The 15,400-nt window shown below is 41.4% G+C and overlaps 2 protein-coding genes across 2 annotated transcripts in view; one reads left to right on the top strand and one right to left on the bottom strand.

The window, feature by feature from the left end:
- Positions 1 to 15,400, bottom strand: part of calcr (calcitonin receptor) — a 36,867-nt gene that overhangs the window by 12,773 nt on the left and 8,694 nt on the right. The window contains exons 3-21 of the mRNA XM_008331318.3: positions 15,148 to 15,295; positions 14,439 to 14,546; positions 13,282 to 13,367; positions 13,046 to 13,178; positions 12,641 to 12,751; positions 12,432 to 12,544; positions 11,243 to 11,315; positions 11,008 to 11,118; positions 10,821 to 10,927; positions 10,092 to 10,257; positions 9,900 to 10,010; positions 9,608 to 9,720; positions 7,808 to 7,899; positions 4,385 to 4,511; positions 2,697 to 2,850; positions 1,873 to 1,933; positions 1,635 to 1,722; positions 1,333 to 1,530; positions 759 to 800 (exon numbers count right to left, since the gene is read on the bottom strand). Of these exons, the coding sequence (XP_008329540.1) occupies positions 759 to 800; positions 1,333 to 1,530; positions 1,635 to 1,722; positions 1,873 to 1,933; positions 2,697 to 2,850; positions 4,385 to 4,511; positions 7,808 to 7,899; positions 9,608 to 9,720; positions 9,900 to 10,010; positions 10,092 to 10,257; positions 10,821 to 10,927; positions 11,008 to 11,118; positions 11,243 to 11,315; positions 12,432 to 12,544; positions 12,641 to 12,751; positions 13,046 to 13,178; positions 13,282 to 13,367; positions 14,439 to 14,546; positions 15,148 to 15,295 (2,142 nt within the window). The remainder of the gene's footprint in view (positions 1 to 758; positions 801 to 1,332; positions 1,531 to 1,634; positions 1,723 to 1,872; positions 1,934 to 2,696; positions 2,851 to 4,384; positions 4,512 to 7,807; positions 7,900 to 9,607; positions 9,721 to 9,899; positions 10,011 to 10,091; positions 10,258 to 10,820; positions 10,928 to 11,007; positions 11,119 to 11,242; positions 11,316 to 12,431; positions 12,545 to 12,640; positions 12,752 to 13,045; positions 13,179 to 13,281; positions 13,368 to 14,438; positions 14,547 to 15,147; positions 15,296 to 15,400) is intronic.
- Positions 7,925 to 15,400, top strand: part of gngt1 (guanine nucleotide binding protein (G protein), gamma transducing activity polypeptide 1) — a 39,919-nt gene continuing 32,443 nt past the window's right edge. The window contains exons 1-2 of the mRNA XM_008331320.3: positions 7,925 to 8,403; positions 8,529 to 8,646. The gene's annotated coding sequence lies outside the window, so the exon portion shown is untranslated. The remainder of the gene's footprint in view (positions 8,404 to 8,528; positions 8,647 to 15,400) is intronic.

Genomic DNA, 15,400 nt, shown 5'->3' on the forward strand with positions numbered 1-15,400 from the left:
TTCATACATGGGCAAACCACGATGTGACAGCATCTTCGTAGATGAAGAGAAAACATTTAAATTAGGAAACAACTGAATTATTGGTGATGAGAGTTTTTAGCTCCGGCCTCATAATGAGCCATTCAGCTCCGTTAATCAGGGGCAAGGTTTCTGAACTGGGTTCAATTCCCGTGTGATTCCAAGGCCAAACTGCACAGACCTGCCTGGTTTCAACAAAAGGCCTCATTGTGATGTCAGGTCAACGACACAAAACTGTTGTTTGTGACATCGACAAAAAATGTTCCACACGGACGCTGCTCCGATGTCTCATCGGAGACAATTAGTGTCACATTTCATCCCGATGACTCCTTGGGTTTTAATGAAGCTGGAACGACACTGTAGTTTGAGAGTACAGTCGTCCCTCGCTGTATCGCGTTTTGGCTGTCACGCCAGTGCATCGCAGGTTTTTAATACTTTATAGCAGGTTTTTGCAGTATATAACAATTTTAAATCTCCAATATTTTAATTATTTCCATGATAAAATAAGCATGTTCTATCCTAAGAAGAAAAAAAAAACAGTAAAACATTTCGTAACACATACATACAGGGTATAGTGAGAAATAGCCTCATTTGTCATTAAAAGCAACTGTACAATATCAGAAATATATGTGATAAAATACCTAAATATGAAGTATTAAAATGTTGTACAATAATTCTAATTACATGTGACTACAGTCAGAAAGTCACAGACACACAACAGACACATGAAGTGTCCTTACCTCTCCGTTGAAGAAGCAGAATATAGTCGCCACCAGTAAACCCTGTGGAATAATGGAATAACTTCAGTTATTACACCATGGATGTTTGATTGTGATTACATTTATCTGGCGATCCGGCCACGATTTCATAATTGAATGCTTTAATTGTAGTTCTAATAAAGCTAATGAGATGCTAAACTGGTTTCTCCGAAGATAATTCAGCAAATTAATCAATCACTAAAGTCAAGAGACAGAAAACACAGTCTCTGTGTTGGAGTGTGTGAAGCAGGCCAGATGGTGACGTGCCACTACTTAGTGCACAGAACGGCAGCAAAGTACACAGAGACAGACTCCACTGTTTGGTCAGTAAATACTGGGAATATGGAGGTCTAATTAAAGAATAAAGCATGGAGTAAATAAATGAGCACATGGTTAATTAAACTGGGAGCGAAGAAATAGCTGCACAGGGATCGGATCTGTCTGTCGCTGCTCTCTCTGTGTCTGTTGACAGGTTTAATACTTCAGTAAGATATCAAGTAGCATTCTCAGAGTTAGCGATTTTTACACCTGGTACTTGTACCAGCTGTGTACTCACCTGGTAGTGCATCAGTATGTGCATGATGTACTCGTAGACCTCTCCTGCCACTCTGTTCTCCGGCCTCCAGGGAATGATTACAAACTGGATTCCCAGCAGAGGCACCAGGATTAAGGTGGCTCTGACCGCCTTCATGTACATGTTGGACTCTGCCCGGTGTGTGTCCCGCAGCTTGGTCACCAACACTCTTATAATAAAAAAAGGTTCACCTGCAGAAGGGTGGGAAAAGTGAAGCCCAGATCAGGTTTATTGTATAATAATAATAATAATAATAATGATGATGATGATGATGGTGATGATAATAATAATAATAAGACTCTTACCAGAAGAGCTGCTACAATAGGCCCGTGGACGGCGTAGAGCAGATGGGTCTCCACACTCATCCAACAGCTAGAACAGGAAGAACAGCCCAGAGCACACATGAACACAGTGGTATAAAACCCTCTCATGTTCAGACCTCTCTGTCACACACAGCTGAGCACATACAGCAACAAAAACAAGCTCTTGTTTATTTGCAGAAGTTTCTGGAACATTACTCACTTGTCATCAAAGTACTTTTTCCGCGCCACGGCGTGGATGGATGCAGGGACGAGTGGAAAACCTTAGACCAGGGGAGAAAAAAGAAAAACAAGCTGACAGCCATGTGAGGACTTTAGTGAACTTTGAGAAATGACTGTTTCATTTTTAGAACATTAGAAACTCAGGTGAGCTCCATCAGTGATGTTATTCTTAAATGACTTCATCAAATGGACTTTATGAAGGTCTAAACTTCACCGTGTCATTTATTCCGACCTTTAAAAGAAAACGCCGCGGGGATCATTTTCCCGTAACAATACGGCGACTAATGAAAATAAAAAATAGGAGAAACTGGGCTTTTCCTGTTTGAAAATAAACAGACAAACCCATGTACAGTCCATTTGAAGAGACTGCTGGAACCTACAGCATGTTGGCCACAGACGGATCTCACACACTGGCTGTACCTCCCAACCACACACACACACACACACACTCATAGAGTACGTGGCAAGCACAGCACAGGCTTCAAGGTCGTCCATCCATTTTAAATGATGACCCTCCGTTTTTCCTCGCCTGCTCGTTTGACAGGCTGCACTCATTATTCCTGTTCCCAACAAGGCGACACGGCACATCAGTGTCACTTGTGCCGACTGTCCAGCAGAGCTCCTCCAGGGTGACTCTGAGGACACTCTCCATGGTGTAAGTGTCAATTCATTCCAATATCAAACCTGCCTGCCTCCCTGTGGAGACGGCGTCTCTGTCTTTCAACCGTACGTTGAATAAACAGAACCACAACAATGAGAGTAAAGCTCTGAGGACTGTGTTCTGACTGTGTGCAGATGACTCACCCCAGCCCAGCAGGTAGTACCAGTGCAGATGCTGCTCCTCCGCAAACACCGCCACCACAATGAGCGTGTGCAGGTAAATGCCTTCACACAGCATCCAGAAGTAATTGCAGCCCAGCATGTACATGTGAAAGAAGTGCAGCACCTTACAGCCGGCCTGCAGAGACAGCCACCATAACAATGGGTTCTTTGTTTTTCTCTGTATTTTTATTTTTTAATTCATCGTTACATGATGTAGATTCAATTGACATTATCTCCGCAGGATATTGTGATTTACGCTTTCACTTCTCTTCAGGAGATCTGAGATTAAAATGATGTGTTATTTTACAAACTTTGAAGCAGTTTTTAAATATATATTTTTCTATTATTATCTTCACCAACATCCACTAATGCAACGATTATTTATGAAATGATAACCATTATCTCTAGGGTTTTCTGTAGGTACGCTGATGGGGATTTAACCTTTATGTATACGTATATATATATATATATTATCGTTATCGGCATTGCGTTATCCGATAACGCATCGCCTGGGTTAAGCCAATCAAAACAGCTCTCTGCTGCTGTCTATAATTACAGACGATGACCTGGTTTACAAATCAAGACCATGTCAACATTTGGGGGTCTCCTTCCCTGTTTTTGGGACTCGTTCCTCCTTTTCATATCACTTCAGAATAATAATATATAAGAAATGTTCAAACAGAGCTTGTTTTCTCTGAAGGAGTAAATCTCGGCCACAATTTGTTATTTCTAAATCACCTTCGCAGAGACAGGCTAATAAATTGCTGTTTGGCAGTTGTAAATTTGAAAATGTTTCAAAACAGACAAGCCCAGATCCCACTTTTATTTTTTTTACTTGCAGTGTCCTCATGAAAATCCTGGCCGTTTGGTCGGATTTCATTTTGACATGTTGCAATAAGTTAGCGGGCCCTGACAGATCTTTGTCCAGCAGCCTCAGATTTACTACAAACCTTTCTGACAGAAGGCTAATGAGGCATGGTTCAGAAAAACTAAATAGACGTGCTCTGTGTTTCCATTACATTCTTGATGAAGGCTGTCGTTCCTGCCTGCCTGTTGGACATGTCAGGATATGGGTTGTGAAAGACAGCAGTCAGTATGAGCCAAACGCAGCAGGACGCTGAAGTAAACTCAAGCTGGATGTTTCCACTTTGTCGGCCCCCGGACGGAGGTGCTCCGGCTCGAGCGGCGGCCTGACGCTGAAAGTCTGTGTTCAATTTAAACCAACTTCTACAAAAGCAGTAAAAATCAACTCCAATGATTCTGGGTTTAAAAATAAAGGAGTGAATCCTGAAAGATTACACGAGTGAGGTCCTGAGTGGCTCATTCCTGAAAGACAGATTTACTGCCTCGACCTCAGCAGACCTCTGGGATGAAAGGAGGAGGAGGTCAGCCAATTCAATAGGCATGTGTTTGTAAGTGTGGATTTAATGACACCATAAGGCCTGCAGTTAATGCAGAGTTAATGGATGTAGAGAATCCTATTTTAAAATCACATTTTTATTATTAGAACATTTGACACCGTAGTAATAATCCCCTACTGTATTTAAATTTTTATGAATAGAAATTAGCATATATATATATACATATATATATATATATATATATGTACAGTCAAAACATATATTTCAAATATTACTGTTTTTCAGCAGTAAGTGGAACCCCAGACTCACCGGGTTCCTGACCACGACCTCAGGTTTGTTGACCACACCCACCAGGTAAATGATGGTCAGGGCAGAGTTGAGGACGTAGGAACAGAACAGGTTCTTGTGGAGGGTGATCCTCTGGCAGCTCAGACTCCTGTCAGGACAGGAATGCAGTGATCGATGTAACAGAGATGGAAGGAAATAAAGTTCAAATTCATCCAAATCCAAAGGAAGGGAACTCCTGTTTGAATTAGCATTTCAGGTGTTTCTACAAATCTTTAATAATTAGTCTAAATCATCCCCCACATATTCATTCAGGTTGGTTAAAAAAAAAAAATCCCACCAATCTACGAGATGGATTGCCATGAAACGCTAACAGTAAAAGCAAGACCAAGCCTCGTCTTCATTACCGTGACCACCAACCCAGAATTATTAGCGCCATGAAAATCTTGACAGTTTCACAAAGTGAAACCAACTATGAAAATCAGGAATCATTGGAAGTCATTCACTTCCAGTGGCTAATGCGTGATAATGTTTGAATCTGTGCAGCTGTGGTTTTATTTAGTGTTAAACTGAAGAGAGTTTATGGGTTGAATTAAACCTCAGAGTCAGTGTGTTTAACAGAATACTGCCTCCTATAAACACGTCTCCAGTTTAAGAAGCCGTTTCCATTTGCCGCTCGTGGCCAGTGTTGTCTTTTTTTATCTCAAAACCCTCGAGGCTCGTGAAAAAACAACGGGAAGGAGCTCCGTTTCCTCAACCCAAGGAAGGAGAAAAAAAAAACAACAACAACATACAAGCAGACTTACTGTCTCATCGCTCAAACTAAGAAAAAAAAAAATCACAAGTATAAGAGAAAGACGCAGGAGCTGCTGAGAGCTGGTATGGAAATATCTAAAAGAAGATGTCAAGGAGCAGGTCGGACCTTTTGGCCGACGCCGTCTGTTCTGTCACCGCTCTTTACAGACATTCTACCAACTCCTGTTTTTCCATGGAGTATTTTTATCTGGGAATCTTGACAGAGTTGATGCCGAGTCATAAATAACTGATTGCAGCTGTCCACCAACACATACCGCTGTGAGTTGCACATCTGGGTCTTATGAGGAATTAAGCCTCCAATATTTTACATATTCAGGCTATAAATAAGCCATGGCGGGCTTTAAAGAAAAAAGAAAGGAAAGAAAGCCTTTCCTAGCCAGCAGTTTGGTTGTTTTACTGAGATTGTAATTTGTTAGGATATTATCCTGATTAATTGAGAAAGTTGAACTGCTGTGTTACTGTAGGAGCTTCATTCTCAGGAGGTCGGGGGGGGTGGGGGTGGGGGTAGGAGGGTGAATTAAGGCACCTGCCCTCGACATGGCCTCAGGATTTATAAGCTTGTATAAAAGTTTGCAGCAAACCAAGGAGGGTCTGCTTCAACATCTCCTCTGGATAACAGCTGCGTTTAGGAGGTCAGCAGCCGTCACTACATCAACTTTTACTACTGCGGTGAGGAACACGAGGCCGACAGAGTAACTCATCCAAATATTGTTGCAGATTCTTCATAACTTCTCCCTCTAGGGTTTATTTCAGGGTTTAAAAAAAAACCGTATTGTCCCTTTAATAGATATAAAACCAGACTGATGCTAAATTTTTGTGTTGAATATTAAAATGCTCTTTTCTCAGTTTCTAAATGTAACTTCAACAGCCCTTTCCTAATTTGATGAGTTTTTAATCTGATAACAAGGTGACGTCAGGAGGTCAGTTCTTAAAGGGATAGTTTCCTTTTTTGGGGGCAGATGTTCCCAAAGTGGGGGGCGCTTAATTAAGTAAAACTGGATAAAGCAAGGGAAAATAATTTTAACTTTAATTTTTTTTAACTTTACTTTGTTAAATCAAAGGAGGCTTGACAATTATACAACTTATAAAAACTATAACTTTTTCATTATTCTTTTTTTTTTTTTTTTGGTTTATTTGATCCAGTCAAGATTAGAAGTCTTTCCATCAGAAAACCAAAGTTTGCATAACTTTAAAACCTGCTCACACCTTGACACCCAGGATCATAAACCAAGTCATCAATTTTACAACGCAGCCCTGGGTCAATACCTCCATCACCTATTTGTGGCTGCTGTTTTAAATCATTTCTTTAAATTTGCCTCAGGGACACAGATTTCCAAACGAGGCTGCAGTGAATGAGCATTCCCTGCGTTCCCCAGGAGCTGAAGACATTGATTTCCTGTATGGACTTTGAAGCAGGAGCAGTGAGAAAGTTACAGACTTCAGTCAGGAATCCTGAGAGTGAAAAAGAAATGACACTCAAACAGGTGCAGCATGTGTACAACAGAATATGCCATGTATTTTCAGTAAAAAGTACTGGTCTCAGCCTGCTCACTGTGTATTAGTACTTCATACCAGCTGGATTTAAAACCTCGACTTTTCTTTTAATTAAACTTTCGGCGGACGTCACAGCTCTGCAGCTCTAATTCCCAAATATCCCTGAAATTGAGAACAAAACTAAGGCGGCATTAAACTGGTGAACTTTCAGACGTGCGTTAGCCACGCTTAGCAAAGCTGGAGAGTTATTGCAGGTTAATGGAATTCGTTTGCCGCTGACGTGCAGCACAGATAGCTGTAACTTTTAATTAGAGTCAGCAGTGATAATTTAATACCGTGTGATTGTAGTACAACGTACTGCGACCTCTTAAAGCAGCAGAGCGCCGGCCGTTGATGAGTCAACAAACATGTTCGACAGAAATGTGAAAAATCATTAAAGAAACTTGTTCACACGCAAACACTTTCCCTCAACGTGGCTACAGCCCCAATGTAGACGGGAAAAAATGAACTGATTTTGCTGACGGCAAAATAAAAACTGCGACCGTGCGAGTGCTGACCGTGATGAGTAATTAAAAGGCTTCAGTGAAACACCATCTGTGAGTCCGTCGGTTCTGCTGAGGACGGTGCAAAAAGACCCCGAATTATTCCTTTTTGTTCATCATTTTTATGACCATATTATGCTGTGCTGTGGATACAGTCAATATGACGAATAAAGGAAAAATCTGTGCATTTTTAACACAAAACAATTGCCAATGCACTCTTATTTGGCTAAATGTCATGTTGTTTTTTGTTGTTTTTTTTTTACCATAGCCTGAAATCACAGTAATCAATGACCTAGAATAACATGGCCTCAAGGTATTGCTTTTTTTTTTTCTTTTTTTTTTTAAATAAATAATAATAGGAATGAGTATGATCAGATAGATTTATTCATTCTCTGTACAGACATGTTTTGGAGTGTAGTTTTGTATGTTCTCTGTATATATTTCCTTTTCCCTCACAGACTGTGAAATGTTAATAACAATTATACTTTATTTTACTCCATTGAAAACCTCCAGCGTGAAGAGTTGAAACACTGTAAAACTCCACACTTTTTAACTCTGATTCTTCCAGATCAGAGCTGAAGATTTCAGTCCTTACCTGAAGTAGAAGAAGATCGCCAGAGAGATGAGCAGCGACGCTATGGACAAAGCATGTCCCACAATTGCCATGTAAAACAGGATGTAGGCCGACTGAAAAAAAAAAAGAAAGAATTGGGGTTGTTAGCATAATCAGCTAATTACTGTTATCAGCTTCCTTCATTCAAACAGGCAGATGAATAATAAAATCTATCATCAGGATCACTTCAGCTTTGTAGTACTCTTGAAAAAGGGTAAAAGTACATTTGACATAAAAAGGGACTGGAACTGGACCCTGCTGCCGTCTCCTACTGTACTTGTGGTTTTGTGGTTTTCCATTGAAATAGAGGGGCTGCGCCCCCACTTTGGGAACCACAGTGTTCCTTTTTGGACAGTTCTCCATGTAATCTCCTCTGGTAATGTTATAATGTTGAACTATTTCATATTTTGTTTCAATACGATCAACAATGAATGACCTAACTGTGGAAAAGGTCAACCCCTTCCTGTTGACTTCCTGATAGGTCACTTCCTGTTTGGTCACAACATTTGTTTGACAAACATGGTGTGCAACTGGGAGTTCATCTCATCTCAGTCTTCAGCCGTACTAACAACCACGATGTAAGTTTGTTTATCAAAATGTACATGGGTTAAATCATCATTTTAATGGGTTTTTTAAATGTTGTGTTTGACATTAGCCATTTTGTTTTATGTTTGTTTTACAATAAACTATGATTTATTTTCAGTTTTCACCTGGATGGAACCAAAGAAAAGGAATTGTTTGGACTGTACACACAGATGAAACTGACTGATCTCAGGGCCAGCCGTGGAGTCAAAGCACAGTCTGAAGAACAAGTCTGAACAGTAAGTACACCAGAATTTTGAAAGTCGCTTTTTATGACTTTTTATGAGGTTAAATGGAGTCGAACATTGTTGTTATTGGATCAGAATGTCAGTGAAGTGGTTTAGAGAATATAGAGAATGTTTAGAGAGTTTAGAGGAAAATACTGTATCTGATAAAGAAAAGCTTGATGATGTCACCAAGCTTCTGTGGTGGAGTTCTACTCCTCTCACTGGGTTTTGTCTTCTGTTGAATCACACTGACTGATGACAAAAGGAACACATTGTAAAAAGTCTCTGTTTATGGATGTGAAGCTACTTCCATACACATCCTCCACTTCCTTCTCCGAGTTCTATTTCCATCTGAAAATCCTTTTTTTTTTTTTCCTTCTTTCCTGCTTCTTCACCTCGGTCAAGGACTGAAATGAAGTACTTTCCGTTTCGGTGTAGAAAGAAAATCAAATGACAATAGATCGAAACTATTTTCATTCAGGTTTCACTCAAATTTGGTTTAAGCTTTGACACTTCCTGTTCCATTTGACCACTTTTCTAATATAATATTCTTTAACATTTCTTCTAAAACTTTCTGTGTCCCTTTGATATTCAGGACATTACCTACTGTATTCTCCACCTGTGCAGCTTTAATAATGACTGTGTTTAGTGGACTCAGGCCTTAACTGTTCCTGATTGGCCAGTGGACCTCCATTATTATCTTCTGCCGTATTACCACGCGTTGGCCAACAGTTCTTCCCGTGTCTGTTTTACTAAATCAGTCAAATGTGATTCCATCTGGAAGCTCACGTTGTAAAGTTTTATGTTTTCCCACTGCTGTGCCAGAACCTTCAACTGTTCTCCCGTCGGCCGACGGTCCAAATGTCAGCAGAGTCCAGAGCAAAGACAGAACAGCTGAACCACCAAGCTGTGTCCACCCTGCAGTAGCTCTACTACTGTTACTACTACTAGAACTGATACGAATACTTGTTACCTGCAGTTTTGAGTTTGTGTTTTCGATGCAGAGTGTGTAGTTAGACCAGGTCCTGTTGGTATCTGGGTGGCGAAACCACTGGCCGTCGTCCCCACAGTACTTAATGGCCTTTTCTGCAAGTGACCAATAGGTGTGAGAGTCAATAAAGCGTCAAATCTGTCCAGTCAGTCATCCATGTAACCAAGCTCCATTAGAGCTGCTGAATAATTCATCCTCCAAGCAGTTAATATTTGATGCTTCAAGGTCTTTAAAAGCAGGAGTGGATTCATTAGGGTCAGACGGTCATGCTCACCCGTGGGGTCGAAGTCCGGAAAATAATTGGGGCAGTTTTGAGACGTGTAGGTTCCGGCTGCGGTGTCGTCCCAGCAGAGCCAGCCGTCCCAGTTCCGACTGCAGTACAGCCCTGGAACGTTAAATACGACATTAAACCCAAGGATAGTCAAATCTGGGTATTATTTTTACATATATAAGGCAGTATCAATACCTGACTTATTATAAGGTGTATCTCGATTCATTTTCTCGAAGCATTTGTACTGGCTGTCCAGGATTTTCTTTCTCACCATTTCCTGTTCTTCTGGGTTGACCGTGGGGCTGACCGTGGCCTCATCAGCCAGCTGAACCTGGATGTCACCTGAGAGCTGGGCAGCTGCCTTCATTTTAGTGATACCCACACACAAAGACACACACAGACCCACACGGACACAGTCTATCAGCCAGGTTCAGAGAATGAGCAGCGATCGTATCATTAATACGACAAAATCAGTATGCTAATGAGACCGTGGGAACTGTCTTATTCATTTTCATTCTATTTCTTATCAAAATATATTAAGCCGTGCACAGATACAGCAGCCGGTCCTGTGCTGAGTACTTCATTTAGCTAATTACTTTGAGTATTGTCGTGTCCAAAAGCATTGTGGGCCAATAAAGAAACCACTACTAAATGCTGTGAGTGTGAGTGTGAGTGTGTGTAAATTTTTATAGAAAAAAACACTAATCGAGGTCCAAGAAAAAATATTTGGATTTTTTAAAAATACTCTGACTTTTTAGCCCTGGTACCACAGGTGTATTATTGCAGCTTAAGAATATTTATTATTAGCACCACCTATTGTGCCTTTAAGATGTGAGAAACCCATCAGCACTAATGCTTAGTTGCAAAGCCTCATTCCAGAGTACTGTATTCTACGTATTTGACATTCTGTAAATAATTTATAACCTTCATCTTGTTGTTGGCAGCACAGAGGGTGAAGTTAGTCCAGGTCTTATTGGTCTCCGGATGGCGATACCACTGTCCGTCCTCACCGCAGTACCTGGTTGCCTTTTCTATATAATGAAAAATAAAGGAAATAAAAAACACAACTTTCTCCAACAGTATTCAGAGGAGAAGACTTCACCTGCTTCACCTGTGGTGTTCAGGTCGAACAAATACCCGGGGCAGTTCTGTGAAGCGTACGTTCCAGCCGGCGTGTCGTCCCAGCACAACTGACCGTCCCAGCTACGGCTGCAGTACAGACCTGGGCACCGACAATAAATCAGACGCTGACAGGTCTTTATAACAAATTGAATCAACCACACAAGTATTTTGTTTAAAATCTTAAGATATATATATATATATATATAAAAAGAGGATTACTGTACCAGATCTGTTAACAGGCGGCTCTCGAGTTATTTTTACAGAGCAATTGTATTCACTCTCCAGCATTTTTGTTTTCTGTGGAAAAAACAACATATATAAGATATTATACCCTATTTAGACTGAGAGCGTTAAGTAGTGTTGTTGATGCAACTAGGGCTAAACACTGTAGGACAGGTGTCCACTAAATGTACAGTATGTCCACAGAGCAGATGAAGGACTCATTTGTGGGTTTGAATCTCCAGAGTGAAAAGGCAGCGGGTGCTAATGTGCTGCATGTGATGAAATGAGCACGTATTGATCCTTCACCATCTTCCCACAACAAAACTGCTGATCCTCGCTGATCTCTGCTGTGGTGAGATTACCTCACTCTCCACTGCTTTAATCACACCGAGGCATCAGTTTGGGCTGGGCCACTGGGCTGGGCCACTGGGCTGGGCCACTGGGCTGGGCCACTGGGCTGGGCCACTGGGCTGGGCCACTGGGCTAGAGCTGGGACACTGGGCTGGGCCACTGAGCTGGGCCACTGAGCTGGGCCTCTGAGATGGGCCACTGAGTGTATTTAAATGTAGAATGTTTATAGTTTAAACCACCAGATTGTACTGGACAGTAATGGACAGTTATTCTCTCTTTCTGTATCTAACATATGGCTGCAGTCCAAATCTGTCGTTTCTGGCTCTTCCTTGTAAATGTACATTTGTTCCTTCTCTGTGAGAATCTTCAGTCATGACTGAATCTCCACGTCTTTCGCAGACTCGTAACACCATCAACCGTCAACACAGAACTTTCTCGTCCGTCTTTACAGCGTGGTTTTTGTTCTTTAGATTACAACTGTGCTGCGGATCTTAAATCCAATCCTTTGTGCATCTTTGGTTCACTGCTTTGCATTCATTACAGAGGCACGCTTTCTTTGTTCTCAACCATCCCTGTGCTTTTTCTACTTTGTACATTTTCATTGTTAACGCAAAGAAGACGGTGGGAATTGAAGAAAGTAGAAAAGCGGGGCGGATCAGATTTTGACCAAAGTGGAGATGATTTTCTGGGTTTTTTATTAAGGTGACACTCTGTATTTAGTTTAAGATCCTATTGAGTGAAGTAAGGTGTCTCATTTTAACAAATTTAAATTTTAAATTTGTATGTAATAGTCCTGTAAGCAGAACCACAGTTACATCAGAAATAAAAGGATAAAATTACTCCATGTCTCTTCTCAGAAGAAGTTGCACAAAGTGTGTAGTTGGTCCAAATCCCGTTGCTCTCTGGATGGTGAAACCACTGGCCGTCCTCGCCGCAGTACTTAGTTACTTTCTCTGGAAAGGATAATTATGAGATAGAGTTTCACTCAACAGAGGATTTGAGGTAACGTTATAATGTCAGGGTGAGAAAATCAAACTCTCGCTGCTCACCCGTGGGCTCTACATCCTCAAAATAACCGGGGCAGTTTTGGGAAGTGATGGTACCCGCCGGTGTGTCGTCCCAGCACAGCCAGCCGTCCCACATACGGCTGCAGTACAGACCTAGAATGACAGACAACACAGACACATGTTGAAAACATATTCTTCCTCTTATGAAAGTTCCCTTCTGGTGTCTCCACAGTGGATCATCTGACTCCATCTCTCCCTGTCCCCTGACTCCTCTGCTTTTACCCCAATGATCCCCATATCATCTTTAACACATCTTCAAATCTTCTCTAAGGCAACTTCATCTCAACCTGTCCTCTCTAACTTTATCTCCAAGTCTCCAAGCATCTCCTCCAACCATAAATCATAGCAGATCTCACACCTGTGTAATGATTTAATATGAATGAATACCAGGTCTACTGTATTGAGGGTCTCGCTTCATTTTCTCCATGCACTTCTTTTCATTCTCCAGTACAACTCTGTCGACGTCAGCGCCCTCTGTAAAATGCTCTTCCGTCGCGCCCTTTAAGAAATGTTCACTCTCCTGAGGTGGAAAAGAAAACCATGTTTAATAGAAAGCAGGTGGAGGCAGTAACGAGGCCAAGGCTTCATTAGTTTTTAAACAACAATTCATGATTTCCATTTACCTCTAATTTGTCCCGCGACTCGGCCCGACAGGTGGAGCCGGTCTCAACCCAGTTACCTGATTTGTCACAATATTTTGTCACTTTTTCTGTAAAGGAAATGTACAAGGAACGAGTCATTAGCTTATTTCAGTAATCCACCAATGTTTAACCTTCAACGTTTGTTTATTGGATTGGATTTCTAAAAGAATCTTGACACTCATTGGCCGCATCCGCGTTAGTGTCCAGTAACTCCGTATGTTGGCAGGGTCCACACCCATTCATCCAGCCCAGAATAGTAGCTTTGCAGGACAACAGTGATTAATCGAGGCTGGCTCACAGTATTAAACATTTAACTGAAAAAAAAGTGAATAATTTTCTGGAAAACTTGAACTTAAAAAAAATATATCTTGAGTTCCAAACCACATGTACTTGAGATCCATGACTGGGCTAAAAATAAAATCACATTATTCCTGACAACGGCAGCCGTAGCACGACTGCCTGCTCTTCTCCAACACCTCATCAAATGTTCAGCATTTCCACCCGTACATCTCGTCCAAATCCTCAAATCAGCAGCGTTCGTTTTTTAAAATGAGCAGCCATGGGGGACTCTTGATGTCAAAGGCATTTTGGGGAAATTCCTAATGGGATTTCTCCTATGAAAACACCTCAGTGTTCTCTTCTTTACGATCTCTCGCTCCTCATCCATCCCTCCAACTTCCCCTGTCTTTGGTGTAATCCCCGCTTTTAGAAAAAAGACTTTTATAATGTTCGCTCTGTCCTCTCTCTTACCCCTCGTCTTCATCACGTTACATCACCTAAATCTAATCACACTGCTGTTCTTCATCACACCAGTCTAACAGCTGCAGTACATGTAGTGAAAAGCTTTTTATATTCTCTTAAATTAAAGCAGCGTTTCCCAAATTGGCAGCCGCTGTAGGAGGAGGGGAAAGGCCGGCGAGGCAAGAACTGAAGGTGGTTTTAATTTTATTATTTTCCTCATTTAACCCACAGAGGGGACATTTTTTCTCCTATTTCATTTCATTTGTTCAGCAAGATAGGCAGATTTGGAGGAAGCACAGTTTTTCAAATAACTACGTAGATCTGTCAAACGATTACAGTTTTTAATCTTGTCAGATTTCAGTTTCGAAAACAAACAAACCATGAGAAAACGTTCGTACCAGTTGTGTTCAGTCCATGAGGATCTGGACAGATTTGTGTTAGAAATGTCCCCGCTGGTGTCTTGGCCCAGCAAAGAAGTCCGTCCCATAAACGACTGCAGAACGTACCTTCGTAGAAGAAAGTAAAATAAAATAGATAAACACTTTAAAATCCAAACCTCAAATCCAGCTAATTATTTTTGTTCTTGTTGTTTAGATATTTCCTTGTCTTTTTCCCACTTGATTTTGTTAAAGAAATACATTTAGTTTTGGAACAGAGAAAGGATGGAGAATGGGAGAACGTGTTTCAAATTCTCGTCCACCAAGACCCAGTTTAGATTTTGTCAGGATTCGCCGTAAAAGTTTCAACAAAACACTCTGCCTCTGCCATGTGGCGGCCGCTGATAAGCAGACAAGGCAAAACGAATTCTTCTTCTGTGTCAGTGTTATCAGTTCTGGTCCTTTTGTTATGATAATGTCTCAAGTAAAAACCCATTTTTAAGTTCTTTAACTTTTCTGGAAATGCAGTTTACTTGTGTGTGTGTGTGTGTGTGTGTGTTAGGATTATAGTGAAAACAAGCTTAAAATCCTGGGCTCTTAAAGCCCTTGAACTTCAAATAACACCAGCATTACTTCCATCAACAGCAGTGCTCTCACCCTCTTATTGTGATGCTCACCCACATGTAATCAATCTGGACTTAAGAGCTTTAAAACCGTTTGGATTTCTCACCACTTCTGTTGTCTGGGTGGCCTTTGTTGGACAGCTGGAGACAGTGGTATTGACCCTGGCCTCCTGACTGATTCGCTGCCTCCGTCCTGCTCTGTCCCCGTCTGACTGATGGCTCTGTGATTCGCTCAGTGTCTCTCGCAGCTCTGTGCTGTAGATGCAAGACAAATGAGAGGAGACGGGAGGCAAACACGCCCCTTAAACCTAGATGAGAGTGTGGAGGGTTGAACAGGTGAGTGGGCGTCCAGGATTAGAC

The sequence above is a fragment of the Cynoglossus semilaevis genome, chromosome 18 (genome assembly GCF_000523025.1).
Source record: "Cynoglossus semilaevis isolate Cse_v1.0 chromosome 18, Cse_v1.0, whole genome shotgun sequence".
Lineage (NCBI taxonomy): Eukaryota > Metazoa > Chordata > Actinopteri > Pleuronectiformes > Cynoglossidae > Cynoglossus > Cynoglossus semilaevis.